The sequence below is a fragment of the Carassius carassius genome, chromosome 25 (assembly GCF_963082965.1).
Source record: "Carassius carassius chromosome 25, fCarCar2.1, whole genome shotgun sequence".
Taxonomy (NCBI): Eukaryota; Metazoa; Chordata; class Actinopteri; order Cypriniformes; family Cyprinidae; genus Carassius; species Carassius carassius.
In genome coordinates this window covers 12,978,567-12,995,983 of record NC_081779.1, presented here as the reverse complement: position 1 = coordinate 12,995,983, position 17,417 = coordinate 12,978,567, and the positions used below count along the sequence as shown (strand labels likewise).

Below are 17,417 nucleotides of genomic sequence, written 5' to 3'. Positions count from 1 at the left end.
CACTGATCTTAAGCAGCAAGAAGAGGGTGGTGCAACTAATTCCCCTCAATTACAGGAAGGAATAGGTAATTAGAACCACAATGCCACTTCCAAATTTTCATTGAAAGATGCCAGACACATACCGATACACTCGGGCAGTGGTTTGTCCCACTGACCCGTGGGCTGGCAGGTGAGGACAGGAGAGCCAAACAGGTAATAGCCAGGGTTGCAGTCGTAGAACACCACCGTGCCAAAGGTGAAGTTTCCATGCTCGATCTTACTCTGCCTGATAGAGTTGGCTGGAATCCCAGGATCAGAGCAATTGACAACTGAATAAAGAAAGGAAACGAAGAGGACAGAAACAGAGACATGTGTTATTTGGCAGAAGCACTAATCAAGTGTCTGCGGTGGAAACAAGTAGGTCAGATGCTCTATGCATGCAATGCATGCAGAATGAGAATTTGCCATTTTAGTATGTCACAGACAAAAATACTGTTAAGACATGATAAAAATGTCTGAATCTCTGTAAAAATGTGACAAAGGACTAATCTAGACTGTAATTTATTTTTTACATTTTAACAAAAATGTTAAAATATTTTATAAAAATGTTTTAACAATATAATATTGAAATATATATCTTATATAAATATATAATCCATTGATATAATCAATTTATAATATATAAAATAATATAAATAAATGAATACATCACTCAAACCGTGTTAGTATCATGTATCATACAGTTACTGTACATGCCATAATAAGTGAGAGCACACATGCAGAATGAATTATCACAGAATGTGCAGTCTTTATCAAACTAAAAATATATTGACATAACATTTTAGTATAAAAGCTGCATAACACTGTGTTTCTTTACCAGTCATTATCAATTACATTTTTGTTAGTGTACATTCAGCCACCAAACCCCACAATTGTCAGCCATTTAGCAACATCGCAACTGCCGCTACCCTCTTCCTAAACACAGAGTGCACTGCGGTGCTTTCATTTGGGCAGCCGGTGGATCAGGCAAAGCTCTGTGTGAATAAAAGACTTAACTTTTCTCCCCACCTTTACATGTTGGTGGTGGCTGGCTCCACTGTCGATTGGCCTGACACTGGGCCCGAGAAGGGCCCTCCATCACGTATCCCATGTTGCAGGAGAAGCTCACCACATCATTCAGGTTGAAGCCATTGCCTACAGTACGCCCATAGATGGGGCTCCCTGGGTGCCCGCAGCTGATGGCTAGAGATGAGAAGAGTGAGATGTTTTAATATGGCATAAGCACAAAGTCATAAAATAAACTGTGTGTAGCACTGTGGGATGAGTTCTCCCTGAAAGCTGTTTTCTAACAACGGGTACGTATTAAATGACGGAAACATTTTTAGAGTGTGATTAAATTATGACAGATAATACATGTGCCCTTTATATTGATTGGTCACTGCGGGAAATTAGTTAATTTTCCCTCTATAATTTCTAATAATTTATTTGGTAAGTTGCCAACTCAGAAGCAATAAATCAGATTTCTGTTCTCCTTGCTAAAAAGGCAATTCAAAACCTGCACTACAGTCTAAAAATCTATGAACAGAAACGAAGGCAGGGTATATTTTGGGTTCATTTTAAGCGGTACACAATCACATGTATGCATTTATCTGGACCTCTCCCGCTCAACATGTTAACATCATCATTTCTTTAAATTTAGGTCTCAATGATAAAGATGGCCCACTGACCCAAAGGCCAGTCAGTGTGAGAGTTTTGGGCTAATTACTGAAAATTTTACATATAATGATTATTGTAAATCCATTTTTAATGCCATGAAAACCTAAATGTTTGGTATCTTACCAATGTTTGGTAGGATTGTGTTAAAATAAAAAGCAGTAATGTTTTGCATCTTATGCCATTAAAAAAAAAAATTATTTTAAACAAATACTGTCCTTTTAACTTTATATTCATTAATAAAGAACCTCGAAAAAAAGTCTTAAGTATTAAGCAGCACAACTGTTTTCAACATCAATATAAATAACAATAAATATTTCTTAGCATCAAATCAGCATATAAGAATGATTTCTACTCCAAACTTTTGAATGGCATAGTATAAAAACACTTTTGTATTGCACAAAAGTGTTTTTTGTCCGGATGTGTGTCATTTAATAGCTCTATGTGTGAATGAATGAAATCCCACTGTTTTAGTAGCAATAGGCAACACGGTATGATTTGTGCTCAACTGCAGGCATTTGCTGGCTGAATGAAGCGGTACATGCTGTAAACAGAAGATTCACACTCAATGCCTTCGGGTGAGAGATGTCACTCTGATGTTCAGTTTAGACATTCAAATCCTATCGTTTTTTAGACTAGGCTACATACAGACAGCAATCTAACAACATACTGCCTTTTATGCGAGGTTGCGTTTACTTCATTTATATAGGGAAAGTATTAGACCTAAACTGTCAATCAGTATCAGATATGAAGCTGACGTTAGCAGTGCAAGATGTTGTTATTTACTGTATATTGTGAATATACTTGTAAGCCAAAAATGACAGGCCAGTCCTCAAGTGTCTCATCGTAGCTCCCCACAATGTGTGCTGATTAACTCCACAGTCTAATTCATATACTGATCTACAGAAGGACTCTTATATAATTAAAGTGAAAGTTATTTTGCTGATATGACACATTCAAAGGTATATTTGCTTTTGTAATATCTCTTCCAGGCTACAGTATATTTTGTGCCTCACTACGCATCTTTTCTGCACTCATAAAAAGCCACCGTATTTGTATAATCACAGTTGTAATTTGTTTCTCTTTACACAGAGGCAATTTCCTTTTCATTTAAAGACTCTTCGTAGCCCAAATTTCCAACCAAATCACTGTATACTAAAATAGCTGAAAATGTACCCACACATTTTCTTCTTTTTATGTCCTACAAACTGTGATTTTAGCTTGTAGTGCAAAGCTTGTGAAATGTAGATAGCATAGATGTGACAAAACCTTTTACGCTTAAAGAAACCCCAGAAATCGCTTGAAAAGCATGGTTTTCTTTCCTGTGAGGACACATTTCCTACTAAAATAGGAAGTGAGTGCCTTTAAGCCTTTAATGTACATTGCAGTCGAGAACTTACAACTTGTAAATTCCTAATCAAAGGTAGATGGTCTTAGTTAAAGGGGACTATCTAATTCTAGAAAGCATCTAATTGGACAAAATTATGGATACTTTTGAGTGCACAATCAATCATCTCTCTCTCTCTCTCTCTAGTATGCTAAAGTATGTATTTTGTGAAAACTGCTTGCAAACATATAAGAGCACACAAGCAAATAGACTCCCAAACTAAAAGAACTGCAAAAACTTCAGATATTTATTCATTTCATTTAAATCGAGTAAACGATTAATACATCAAGTATGTCAGCTGCTATTGGTTAGATCCATTGAGGACAGGGGCAACTTGTCTGGCATTAAAATCGTCTTTCTTTCCTTTTGCTTTATTCCACTTCAGAAAGTGAGAGATGATTTGTAGATGCAAACAGCTCTGTGATTGTTTCAGATGCCATGTTACATTAATGTATTGCAGAAGCAACAATCACCATCATCAAAAAGAAAAACCTCTCAGTAGCCCTGTTTTCACTGTAATTTACTGCTATTCTCCAAAAGATTCAGGAGATGCCACATGAATGAAAGATGAATCAAATCAAATGACAAACGAATATTACCAAAGTGGTTCTTGAACAGTTTTGCAGAGGACCCAGATTTTATCTAAAGTACAGTAAGCCAGACCTACAACCCATTTTAAGTCACAACCCACCACTTGAAAACGACCAACTTTAAACTATTTGCGGATTTTGTACATAATGATACTGTATCACAAGGCTTTCAGGACATAAAAATATAGGATCGGCCTTGGCAATTCATTATTACCCATGTCTCTTAAAGGGATAGTTCATCCAAAAATGCAAATGACAAAATTTGTTTAAAATCTCAGTCTCTCTAATAAACTGATAGATGATGTGAATAAATCCCGCAGCCTCATATACTGCAGCTTTTGGTAAGAGTTACTTAAATCCTTTCCCTGCAGCTCCTTTTTACCAGCTCATTTCATCTAAATGTTCCTCAAACAAATAAACGGCCCCATTGAAGTGAGGCAGACTTACTGCAATGCGTGTCTGATAAATGTAGGCTGTGAGCGTGGACCCAGTGTGTCACTGTGCAGTGGGAGATGATAGTGATGCCACATTTTTTTATATATATATAAATAGCTCCCTAAATACAGAGGGCTCTAAAGGTGGATTCTTTAAATGCCAGTGCCATTTAAGAAGAAACAGAGCTCTGAGGAGAATATGTATCATGATGTCACGTCCCCTTATCCTTGTTAGCAACAGAGTTACTCTCTGTGTCCCAGACGTAATAGAAGTTAAAGGTGCTGTATGTAAGATTTTGACTCTACTAAAGCATAAAAATACCTTACTATGTTTGCAGATATTTAAGAAATATGCTAAGTTAACATACTTGTTTATATGAAAAACAATGCTACAGTCAGTTATTCTCCTTTGAAAATGTGCGTTCCGAGCCGGAATGCTGGTCTTTGTTTTGGTTTGTGAAAGCTGCTCACTACCAGCTTACCCAATTGTATTTTGGCACCCCGGGTTGCCAGTTGTCAGAAAACACAACACATTTCATTTCATTTATCATCAATTGCTCTTATTCCTGTTTGTATCATCAATCTGGCGACCTGCATGTGTGTAAAGTCTGAGGAAGAGGGGCCGTGTGCAAAAAACCCTCCCCAATATTTAGAATTTGGACTGCAATACCTAGTTCAACCACTCTGTGTCAATCCTACATACAGCACCTTTAAAACCTCCTCATGGATTCAGTAATTTTCCACAGCTTGTCTGAGAGAGAAAAGTGAGAGTCCCAAACTCACGGACGCAGATGGGCAGCTGTCCGGACCAGTTGTGGTCTTGTTGGCAGATGCGCACAGAGGAGCCGATGAGGCGGAAGCCGGAGACGCACTGGTACACTACCGTGTCTCTGTAGCCGAAGTTTTCCCCGATCACCTGACCGTTGACAATCTGCTCGGGTAAACCGCAGTGGCCGGCTGAAAGGAGTGGGAAGAGAAGAGAGTGATTAAACTGAGCAGCAGCTACATTACACTGTAAAATATTAACATCCAATGCTTTTAGAGAGACGAACTGCTTCATGTAATTAAGTGCCTTAGGATTGCATGTAAGTTAAAAAAAAGTGAGACCTTCAGTGGAGCAGAAGAAAGAAACATGATTGAGGCCAAACCTAATTCAAGCCCTTAGAAACTATGGTATGTGTGTATATTTTGAGCTGTGTTCAAAGGTCTGGGGTGAGAAAGGTTTATTTTAAACAAATTTGATAATGTTATTCAGCAAGGATTGATGATCTTTTGAACTTTCTATACATAAAAGAATTCAGAATTTTTTTTTATCATGGTTTCCACAAAAATATAAGCAGCTGTCTAAAACATTCTAAACTGTCTAAAACATTGAAGAAAATAGTATAGAGAAACACACACACACACACACACACAAATATATACATACATACTGTGCATACATTCACACTTCCATTTATATTATTTCATAGTGAAGACATTTATTACAACGTGTTAAAGTTGTAATAAACACAAAGCTTAAACACAAACTTCTGAATGGTTACTACTAGAAAATAGTATGATGACGACTCTGTCACACTTAACAAGGTTTCAAAATCAAGTTGAACCACTGCCAGGCAAACATGCCTGAAACAGCAGATGTGAGCAGCAGCAGTGAATGTACACCACATTACCCAAGCAGCGCGTCTCTGTTCCACTCCACAGACCAGAAGATAGACACTCTCTCACAGTAGATCCCACCAGCATATACCCATTGTCACATGTAAATATGGCTGTGGCTCCAAAGGAGGTCTGAGTTCCAATTTTCTTGCCGTTGGGAGGCGTGGCCAGATCCCCACATGAGATGACTGTGGATGGAAGAGAGAAGGTAAGACAAACAAGGACAATCTGGAAAGTTTAAACATTTGACTAACAGAACCAAACAGCTGTTGGATTGGAGCTGAATTACACACTTACTTTGGCAGTGAGGCCTTTCGTTCTTCCAGCTCCACACACCATTGGCCATGCACTGAATGTGGGCGGGGCCTAAGCGGTAATAGCCAGGATCGCAGGTGAAGATGATTTTGGTCCTGTATTCATAATGCGAACCGTTAACGATCCGCCATCTTCCGTGCTCCAGAGAGAAAGATCCAATACTTGGGCAAACCACAACTATGCAGCAAATAAAACCAAAATCAATATTCAGAATTCAATGGCCACCCATTATTACGTTGTCAATATTTTTAATGGTTCTGTTTCAAAATGTATTGAGCTGCCATGCTATTTTCATAGGTATCTGCCTTCAAAGGCAGCATGATAACTAAAACGATTTGACTGATTTGGAACAGCAGTAACTCCATGTGTCAAACAACATTATTCAGTTTGGTGCTAGCATACCACTACAGCTAACTCTGTCATAAGCATAAATAAAAATCACACACACAAATACAGGATAACAAGTAACTTTTTATCAAAGTAAGTTTATTTACAATTTAAATATTATTTCTTAAATTGATTTTTTTTTTGCCATTTATTATGGGATTGCTTTCAAATTAAAGGAGAAATGCAATGCTGCTTTAGAATTTTTTTAAATAGAAGGCAAATAGAAGTCTTAGAAGGCAGCAATTCTGATCCCTTCTTTTGGAAACAGGCTTTGTATTGAGATTGATTCCTTAAAATGCAGCCTAAGTAGGCAGCTCACGTTTTTAAAACAGAGGCATCATTTTAGAAAATAAAATTGGCTCATAAATAAATGATGATTAAAGCACAGAAATCTCCCTTTAAGACCAGTCCCTTTAAGACAAGTCGATTCACTCAGTGGCCATCTTGTTTTGCCTCAGGCAGCTATTTTCTATTTAGCCAAAAGGAATACAAGCACAGCTCCTGCCTAGTTTAATAATTTAACAATTTCCAAAACTGTTTGTCTAAATTATGTTTTAATAACACATTCCAAATCTGACAACAACGGTATTATAAAATTTACTTTTTGTACTCAAATAATAAGTAAACACACTGTATTAAAAGGCTATTATTTCTGTGTACGAGTCCATCTCCTTCCACTTTTACTGTCTCTTGGTCTATTTATCTGCTGTAAAATTCATGCCGAGGGGCTTCTGAATCTCTATGAGCGGGCCTGTACCTGAGCAGCGAGGGACTTTGTTGTGGTTGCTCCAGGTGCTGTCAGGCTGGCACACAGCACTGGTCAACTCTTTGGAGGACAGCCGGTAGCCATCGTTGCAGAAGTAGGTCACACGTGTACCCACTGAGTAGTCCATAGCAAGCACTCCTCCATTCACAGGAGCCTTGGGCACCCCACAGGAGACAGCTTATGGGTGTGAAAATGAGACAGACATATGGAATGTTAAGTAACAATTGAAAGATATAATTATGATAAGATAATAATAAATAAAAACCTCTCATCATTGCTTATTACCCCATATTTATATATTTTATCAGAGCATTGAAAATTGGTTATTCTATTGGTTGGTTTTATAAGATGCAATTGGAGTTGCTTTTCAGGCGCTTATGAATACGAAGCGGCTTTATTAAAGGTCAATACTACACTTATGAGTAAATAAGCCATTACAGATATATTGGCCAAAAGGTGGTCTATACAAACTCCATACATGTATGTGCACATCATCAGCATTTCATTTTAGGTATGGATGGACGTATCCATCCTGAAGTATCGCTATATAGATACTGATGCGAGTATCGAAAGTATCTATACTCAAATAAAAAATATCATTACTAAGGTGTTTTTTTTTTACCAGTGATTTATTTAACAAAAAAATTATGCTTACAATATGTATTAAATTGGACAAGTAACCTATCAATCACAGAGAGAGTTCACTCACTTCTGATATCGCTTTCAACCAAGCTGCGTTATTTCACAATAAACAAATTGAAATGGCAGCCTACATAGTTGGTCCAATTACATTTAAATTGAACGTAAAAACGTCATACTGATTATGTTCTATTCTGTAATGTTAATATAAATAATAGTTTCCAGAATAAAAAGTTAGCCTTTTATGCATGCAACAAACTAATTAACCATGGTGAAATGAACCATGGTGAAGTAAAGTGAACTTATTTCTATATAGTAGCCTATTAACTATATAGTATTTGTAGATTTCCATGGTTACCACTACAGTAAACAATCATATTTAATAATAATAATGATAAGAAGAAAAATAATGGCACACGACCACTCCCAAACTAAAGTTCTCCACAAAGTTGAAAGCACAGAATACTTTATAATATCACTGCATGGTGTTACATTAAGAATTGGAATTAAGGAGCCTAGTCAATTCATTAAGTTTAGTGTAAAATCACTCAAGTTTAGCCTGAACACTTTATAAGAGAGATCAATATTGTATTAAAAGTATTAATAGAAAAGTCAAACAGAGAAGGGCAAAGAAAAATGACTCTCTGACTACAGACAATCAAGGTTCGCCTGCATGTAATGTCAGACCTTTTTCATAAACAATGAAATAGCACTCAAAGAGTTGAACTATTCCACTATAACTATACCTGTCATCAGTGTGGCAAACCAGCCAATGGAACTTTCCATCTCACATCTTGCTCTCCTTCTCTCTTACCCAAGCAGCACTGAAACATATTATTTATCAACACGCAGTACTTCTAGATGACGCTAAGAATGAATCTTTTACTTTTATTTTTTTTGCTGTGCAAAAGCACTCTAGATTTATTGAGCAGCAAAATCACTGGAACATTTGGAAACAAAGCTACAGCCCTAACCATCCGGCTGTAAGTGCTCAGCCATCAGAAGCCGAACAATAACCTCCCAGTAATTAAAGAGCACACATCAAGCATGAAGCCATTCCTCACCATGAGTGGCTTTTGACAGTGACGCGAGATGAACTGTTGCTTTGCTTTAAGATAACAAAAAATGAGAAGTGCCCAGAATGCTTTTGGAAGTTTACAGAGTCATTTAAGTGTCACCTGATGTTAGTTGCACCAGAGCCTGTGGCCCTTAGAGGGAGAAGGGGCCCATTCTGTCACAGTGCAGGAGTAGAGGCCCTGCATTACTGTGCGGCCTCAGAAACTATTTAGTCAGGCTCATCAACTCTACTGTGAAGCTGCATTTGAGACGATAGGTGGGGCAGGATAAACCACACAGATGGATAAAGAGTGCTCTGAAGATTAGTCATTAATGTGACAAATGAAACAGATCATGAATAAACAGTATCAGTGAGAAGAGCGGCGACAGTAATTACTGCGTCTCCATTACTGACCGTAAAAGCTTGTTAGAGATGCATCAGGTAAATTACTGATCATATCTGCAAGCACTAAATTACTACCTGCTAACTTTTAAAAAGGTCTGTTGGTTCTTTTAGTCAACAAAATCCCACATAGCAAACGGACTTGGCCCACATGTGGCCTCAAGGTGGCACTGCTGGCCTCCTGTCGGCAATGGCATGTACCCTTTCAGCCAGAGCTGGGTCATGTGTGGCAATGACTGCCCGGCGGGGATATGGCAAACAACATGAGGGCCGATTGTTGGTGGGAGGAGTGTGGCCCAGGTCAGACCAATGATATGTGGCCCAAATCAGGCTAAGATCTGGCAGCATATTATGTGACCCATGATAAACAAGATAAATACAATATTGCATGATAATGGTTAAATGATCACATTCATTTTAATGAAGTGTTGTATTGTTAAAATGTAGTCTTTGAAATGGCAAGTCAAAACAGAATGATACATATCATTTAAAAATTAAGCAAATCAGTCAAGTGCATTAAACTGCACTTAATTATAATTTTATTAAATTTTATATTATTATTCTTGGTACAAATAATCTTAAAATCCTTACATGAAAAGAAGGAGAAAGAGAGAGAGTATTTAACCGTTATCATGTAATATTTATTTGGTTTACTATGGGACACACACTGATCTATAACAGAGAGTGGGGGCACATCATTTTTATTAGTATGCTGTCATGCACAAGCATTAAATAAAATGATCATGAAAGTATTTTATTTTTATTTAAATCCTGTATCCATTTGATACTTGGTGTGAGGAACAGATCCAAATTCAAACCGCATTCATTGGCGATATGTATCTCCTTCCTCTGTAGCTATATTAACTATTTAAAATGTGCCGTTAAGAAGTTTTACAACAAGTTTTATGGCAGCGATATCAAACGCTCATTGGCTCTCGCCGGTTTCATCAGAGATTGCGACATGCCGTGTTTCTGGTGATGCGTGATTTGAATGAAAACGCGCGCCTTGACGTAGTGGATCGGGTTAGTATTTTCAGCATTTAACAACTTAAATTATGCCCTGCTCCTCGCACTACTATTATATTCTGCCAGAGTGGACTGCAATGCATCGTCATTTGGACTACTGTGGTACTGCTCTTTGTCACATCTGTAATAAATTATTATGATTAAGTTACATGTGTCTATCTGTTACGTTTCTCTTATAGACTGTTTATTTTATACACTCACTCTTTATTGGTTGATTTGTTCTTTATAAAAATAAATAGAAAAACCAATGCAATACTTTTTTTTTATTGCACAGTTACATGTTGTATGGGTTTTAAGTCTGATATTCTATTCAGTTGAATGCACTTTATTGGTATAGTTTGTAGCTACATTAAAGCATGTCACATAATGAATAATTGCGAACATAGTAATATACAAGGTAATAATATGAAATATTAAAATTCTGGGTTGGGTCTGGGCTATATAAGGCTCAGGTGTGGCTCAGATTTGGGGATTCCGGTTTACTTAAGGCTGAGAATTGGCACCAATAATAAAACCTGTTTTGGCCCAGATCAGGGCCAGCTAAGGCTGATAAACTGGCTGAGATTCGGGCCAGTTAATCCAGTTCTGGGCCAAATCCGGGCTGTCATTATTTGCGGTACTTGGGCCAAGGGAAAAGTCATTGTGTGGCCCGGATCTGGGCCAGAAGACATTTGCTATGTGGGATACAGGTGTGAAAAGAATACAAGCTCAATGCAAGTTTAATACTTAAATTGATGGAACTTGTGGCATAATGTTGACGTGGCATTCTTTTTGAATCGTCCGTCTTTTTCTTTTAAAAAATAAATAGAAAAATTAAGCGCTTACAATAAGAGTGAATGGGGTTACATCTGTAACTGTTAAAATACCGTTTCAGTAGTAGAGTCACAAAACTTAAAGGGATAGTTCACCCCAAAATGAAAATTCTGTCTTAATTACTCCCCCTCATGTCGTTCCAAACCTGTTAGACCTTCATTAATATTCAGAGAACATTTTAAGATATTCTGGATGAAATCCAAGAGCTTTCTGACCCTGCAAAAGCAGCAACACAACTGAAACATTCAAGGCCCAGAAAGGACGTTAAAATAGTCCATGTGACATCAGTGGTTCAACCGTAATTTTATGAAATTACGAGAATACTTTGTGTGCAAAGAAAACAAAAATAATGACTTTATTCAACAATTCTCACTTCTGTGTCAGTGTCCACTGCGCATTCACGAGAGTACCATGACACATGCAATGTCCTTACTGCCTTTCTGGGCCTACTTGGTAGTTCCGTTGCTGTCTGTGCAGGGTCAGAAAGCTTTCACATTTAATCAGTAATATCTTAATTTGTGTTCTGAAGATGAACAAAGGTCTTATGGGTTTGGCACGAAATAAGGGTGAGTAATTAATGACAAAATTTTCATTTTTAGGTGAACTACATTTAAACAATATTAGTGTTAACATAATTTTAGATAAAAGCCTTTTCTTTCCTTTTTTTAATGAGGGGGGAAAATGATTACTATTTAATCTAAATTATTTGTTTAATCCGTATTATGCTTTCAAATATTTTTCATAACTTTGAAATATTAGAAAATATTGAACCCAAAACCAGAACACTTTCCCATATCCCAGTTTGAAGGTGTTCATTGTTTTTGCAAATCAGAAATACTTGTAGTAAATAACATTAATGTCGAAGCTGGTTAAATGCCTAATGATCCTAAAGTATTGAACCTACAATGTACTTAGGTTATCAGCTGACTCAATGCAAAATGAATTAGCAAACATCCTCATTTGCTGGGTCTTACCTTGGCAAGAAGGAACCGGGGCGTCCCAGGCATAGTAGCCAAAAGGAATCATTTTGCAAATGGCGGTGCTCTTCCCAATAAGCCGGTATCCACGGTCACAAGCCCAGCGTACCAGGCTGTTTAGGTGTCCTCCTGTTTGGCTGCTTATGGATCCATGTAGGGGAGAGTCTGGGGTGCTGCAGTACAAAGCTGTTCAGACAGACAGTTAGAAACCAGACCCCATCAGTTCCTTAATCACCTCCCAGAGCAGAGCCCTGTGACATGGGGCTCATTCATTCATTCAGCACATAGTTTTAGGCATCAAGGGGTTGACTACTTTCTGAACGCCTTTCTGCTATAATTATATACTGTAAAACTTCTGTGTGTCTCATTCAACATGCCTCAGCCTGGTATCTTTGAGACATTTGAAGACACAGGCTGCAGATGAATATTTTATAATTTGTGAAAAGGTCACATTATCTAGTTTATTACTTTTTTTCGCCCACTGAAACTTAGCAATGGAATTTATATTACAGAAGATAATTCTGGAAATAATTATTTTTTAACTTCTGCTAAATAATTCTTCTTCTTTTAACTTTTAAAAAAGGTACACAAATTATTTGAGCACTTTAGCCACAGTAAAAAAAATTGCATGAATTTAATTGCATCAATTATGACCTTTTCTCAAAACGGATTGTAAGGATCCACCCACTAGCCCAAAAAACGGAATCCAGCGGCCTGGAAGAAGGTGTTCTGCATGTATGTCTTTTCTTGCGCTTCTGGAAAAAACACTTGATTTATTAAAGCTTGGGTTTCTACTTTTATTCTGACTCTTTCTCATCTAAATCTGACTCATTTTAATAACTGATCATAATATTCATAGTGTCATAATTTAATACCTGATTATTCTGGACTCACTATACTTTCAATTATCTGTTGACTGGGGACCTAATGTCTCTTTTAAGTCTCATGCTAGCTTCACGTGGATCTTACGATCACAAACTCTCCAGTCTGATGTTAGTCAGAGGGTGTAGGTAGACTAATACTTATTTTGCCTGCCGCCTACTGCTTGCTTATGACTAAAGAGTAGTTTGCTTAGTCTTTTCCCATACAACTTGCTAACACCAGCGATAGACAGAAATCAGAAGGTCTCCGATGATGTGCCTACTGCTCCTAACATTCTCTAGCCTTCAGTTTGACCTATCCTGGCCGTAACTTTGCAGTAACAAAAGCCTCCTCACAGTTTACTAGAAAGAATGATTTCAGTAGAGTCTAAAATAAATCAAGAAATACATTTATTTTTGCCAAGTATAATAAAACATTAAAAAGAACAAATTCAATTATTAGAACGAATACATCAATTGAAAAGAATGCATTTAGAACTTAGATACACAACTGATCAGCATACAAATACAAAAACATAAAGTAAGAAAAATAATTTTGAAATAGTTTCAAAGAGACTGCATACCTGGCAATTAGAGATACACACTGCAATCGTGTGGGAAGTTCTGTTTACAGATGCTTCCCTGAATGTTTCGCCAATCCTCTTTAAATATTCAAATCAGAAACAATACAATCATAAATTTTAACATCATAAAAGCTTCACTGGACCTTTTTTCCCTGGGACAGGAAATTAACTGAAGACAATGTTTAACCTGGGGTATAGGAGACATTATCAGGGACACAACCCATACCAGAAGAACAGACTTCTCTTCAAATTTGAGATCTTTATTTTTGGTCTGTTCTACTGAGATGGGACTGAAATCATATCTCCAATCGCACCGAAATTGTTAAATTGATACCAAACATGAAAAGTTTATGATCATGAGTTCTGAAGATATAGTAAATGTTTTATGTGAACTTAGCAACTTTCCTCTGTCACCTTTTGGTGACCTGGACCATGTGCCTAGGGAGGAATGATGGTTGAATGGACCGATGAGCTAATGGTTTTTCTTCCAGATCTTCCCATCTGATTAGAGAGTTTTTAACTTTATGGCATGGCAGTTGCATTGCGAGAGTTCCTGAATGTTTAGCTTCACGATGAGATTCAGGCCCCCCTAAATAAAATGTTTTGATTTGTTATCTAATATAATGAAATCCAGAGTGTAGCATAAGTGTATCAATGCTTTTTCAGTCACTGTATACAAATGTAAAACAATATGCCTATATTTATCAATACGCGTGCTGTAAACAAATGCATCTGTACAATAATTTCAATGTGATGAGTGGGGCGGGGCCGAGGGACATGGGAGCGAGGCCGGTGGAGTGATTGGAGATGAGCTACACCTGTTCGACCCGCCGGTCTCGAGGCCCACGGAGGAGATGGAAGGATATAAAACTGGAGCGACGACAGTGACGGACGAGAGAAAACCAGGCCTGGGCATTATTTTAGGTTTTGGTTTTATTTTGTGCGCACCAGTCGTCCGTGAGGGGCTGGTGCGCTGTTTTGTGTTTATTTTGGATTAAAATGTTATTTGATTGTCCGCCGGTTCCCGCCTCCTTCTTCCGGATGAATATTAAGGTTGAATATCATTATATTCAAATATACATCTAAAATATGAAAATGGAGGACCTTTAAAATTAAATAATAATAAAAAAACACCACCATGCATAATTTAATGATTTATTAATTCTTTCATCTAATTTCTGAAAAAGTATTTGCTAAGTATTATGTCTGTTGTTTTAAGCTCAGTCATAAATAAGCATGCCATTTGTAAACAGTGCATGGAGAGTGTATAAAAGTATTTCCTCTGCTATTACGTGCCAAGTCAAATTAATTGATTTTAAATAGCTTTATTTATTCTCACTTCCCCACAATTCTTTAAAATAAAATAAAAAAGATTGCTGTTGATAAAAGTGAGACCCAAATTAATTGACTTTTTCTGGCAGAATAATAAAATAAATGCATAAAAAAATAAATGAAAATAATAAGTAATAAAAGTGATTGCTTTAAAGAAAAGACTGATGGACCCAAATTGATGAAAATCTACTTTAGTTGGAGATCTGAATTTTGGGCTAAGACCATTCAGTAGGACAAATGAACCACAAAATGTGGCCAATACTACAAAATAATAAGGTCTTGAAGGGAAAGTTAGAATTCTGGAATGGCCGTACTGGATTACTCTGCGACTACTACAAATGATACTTGTATAGAATGGTTAGAGCAGAGCTAAAAATATTGTGTTTTAAAATATGTTTTACAATCTGATGGTTTAAAAGAATCAGAATGTAAGTAGATTCAAGGTATTGAATACCTTCTGAAGGCACTGTAGTGACAGCAATAACCATGTCAGTCAAACTCAGCGAGACTTTCATAATGTTAGACTTGGTTCTACCCAAGTTTCACAACAGACTGTGAGTGAATTCAAACTGATTCTCAGACTTTGAACTGAAACAAAGTATTAACATGTTTATATGGAAATTTTTCTATCCTAACGATGGAAATGAACGAGCCATTTATCATTGATTTCACAAGCCGCAAACACCTGACAGGAGACTAAAGCCTAAAAAAGCACTTAGAACGTGGGATGTCAGTTTGCATTTAATCTCAGTTCAAAGATACTCTGAAACACATGGCCAAACATGACTTCTTTCTGCACCTGCACTGACCAAAGAAGTTTGAAGACGATGTAGATATAAGTCTTATTTATATCTCAAACAGGCAGTTTAAAGGAAGTGTACACATCTGACCTCCACTCTCACGGGCACCTCATTTGGTTACATTCACTCTGGGCTTGAGTTCAGCCAGCATGTGCAGCCCTAACAACAGTAAAATCTGAGTTCTGGACATCCAACTGTGATGGAAAACAAACCTGAGGTGAGCAGTGCTGGTACCCTCAAGCAGAAATGGCCTTCCTGAAAGGAGTCAAGTCCTTTTGATAGAAAGTCAGTGGAGAAATATTGCTAAGTGAGAATATGTTGCTAACTGCAGAAAGCAAGTGCAAGTTAAGGTAAGCTATTGACTCGTGAGGGTAGGGTAGATTTTATAACACTCCAAAGCACTTTGAAACTAACATCTACACATGCAGTGATGATATGAGAATAAATCTGAGCACCTGTCAATGCAAGTAATATTATATGCACATTACCACTCAATAAAGTACAGAATTAAGTCTTTATTTGCCACATGATGACGTGGATTTAATAGACTTATAGGAACAGTCCCCAGTGGCAACCTGAGGTTAAGTGCCTTGCTCAAGGGCACAATAGTGATAGCTCAAGAATCGCCCCAGGATCGCCCCTTGCATGGGATTAACCCACCTTATGGTTACTAGCCCAGATTGCTGAATGAATAGTGATATTATATATTGAGTGAGTGATGTGACGTGTGGCCAAGTGTGGTGTCTAGGGGTGTAACGATTCACTCGTTTTCTCGATGCATCGATAACAAACCCTGACGATTCATATGCATCGATCTTGAAACATGATTTTTGAATCGTGAATCACCGATCTTGGACAGTAATCGATTCAAAATGCTAAGAATCGAATGAATCGCGAATCTATAGCGATTCAATGCTTTCAAAAATGTATACTACACATTAAATTACTACACGCACGAATTAATGGAGACCTTGAAGAGTGTTCTGAATCGTGCCTCTTTTCTGTCCTTCACGCGCTCCACTGTTTACTGCCTGATACCGTCACAGGATTGCGCTCGTGCTCCGTTCGTCTCTGAAGCAGCTGACGTGTGATCTATAGGACTCGTGGCCAGTAATGCTAATGTGAAGTAGTTTTACTTTTCTGTAGTTTGTCAATGGCTCTCTGCATCTTACCCATGGAGTTACCGGAGCCGCCGACAGCTGTATTTATTGCATGGACGGAGCAGAAATGTAAGTGTCTAAATCATACGCACAGATCCATTGAATGATAAATGTTTTTAAACAATACGGATGAACCGAATATACGAAGGAAACTTTTAAAATTAACCACAGCAACAACGACCTTGAAATAAGAGCGCGAGATTTATCTGATAATCAGATGCATGAAAGTAGCGTTTGTTTCATTAGCAAGCAGACATCTGGCACGTTTTCTCTCAGAATCATTCGCTGATGGAGAGGAAAAGTTAAATAGAGATGAAGACGTTTTCACACTGCAAGAGAAGCGATCTCGCTCTCATAGACGTGCCAGGCTTTATCTGCAGCCAAACTGAATAAAAGCAGAATGAACTGATGAAACAAAAAAAAAAACACAAACAATTTATGAATGATGCAGTGCTAATTGACATTTATTACAGTACAGAAACTACAAAGTATATTTTCTACCTTATTCTGTGCAGAAAATTTAAATAATTGCTAATT

General features: G+C 37.4%; 1 protein-coding gene across 5 annotated transcripts in view; it reads right to left on the bottom strand.

The window, feature by feature from the left end:
- The window catches only part of LOC132104209 (CUB and sushi domain-containing protein 3-like), a 435,094-nt gene that overhangs the window by 51,348 nt on the left and 366,329 nt on the right, over nucleotides 1-17,417 (bottom strand). For all 5 annotated transcript variants that reach the window (XM_059509502.1, XM_059509503.1, XM_059509504.1 and 2 more), the window contains 7 exons: nucleotides 12,142-12,330; nucleotides 7,222-7,407; nucleotides 6,060-6,254; nucleotides 5,777-5,950; nucleotides 4,887-5,060; nucleotides 1,048-1,221; nucleotides 123-308 (listed from right to left, as the gene is read on the bottom strand). In XM_059509502.1, the coding sequence (XP_059365485.1) occupies nucleotides 123-308; nucleotides 1,048-1,221; nucleotides 4,887-5,060; nucleotides 5,777-5,950; nucleotides 6,060-6,254; nucleotides 7,222-7,407; nucleotides 12,142-12,330 (1,278 nt within the window). The remainder of the gene's footprint in view (nucleotides 1-122; nucleotides 309-1,047; nucleotides 1,222-4,886; nucleotides 5,061-5,776; nucleotides 5,951-6,059; nucleotides 6,255-7,221; nucleotides 7,408-12,141; nucleotides 12,331-17,417) is intronic.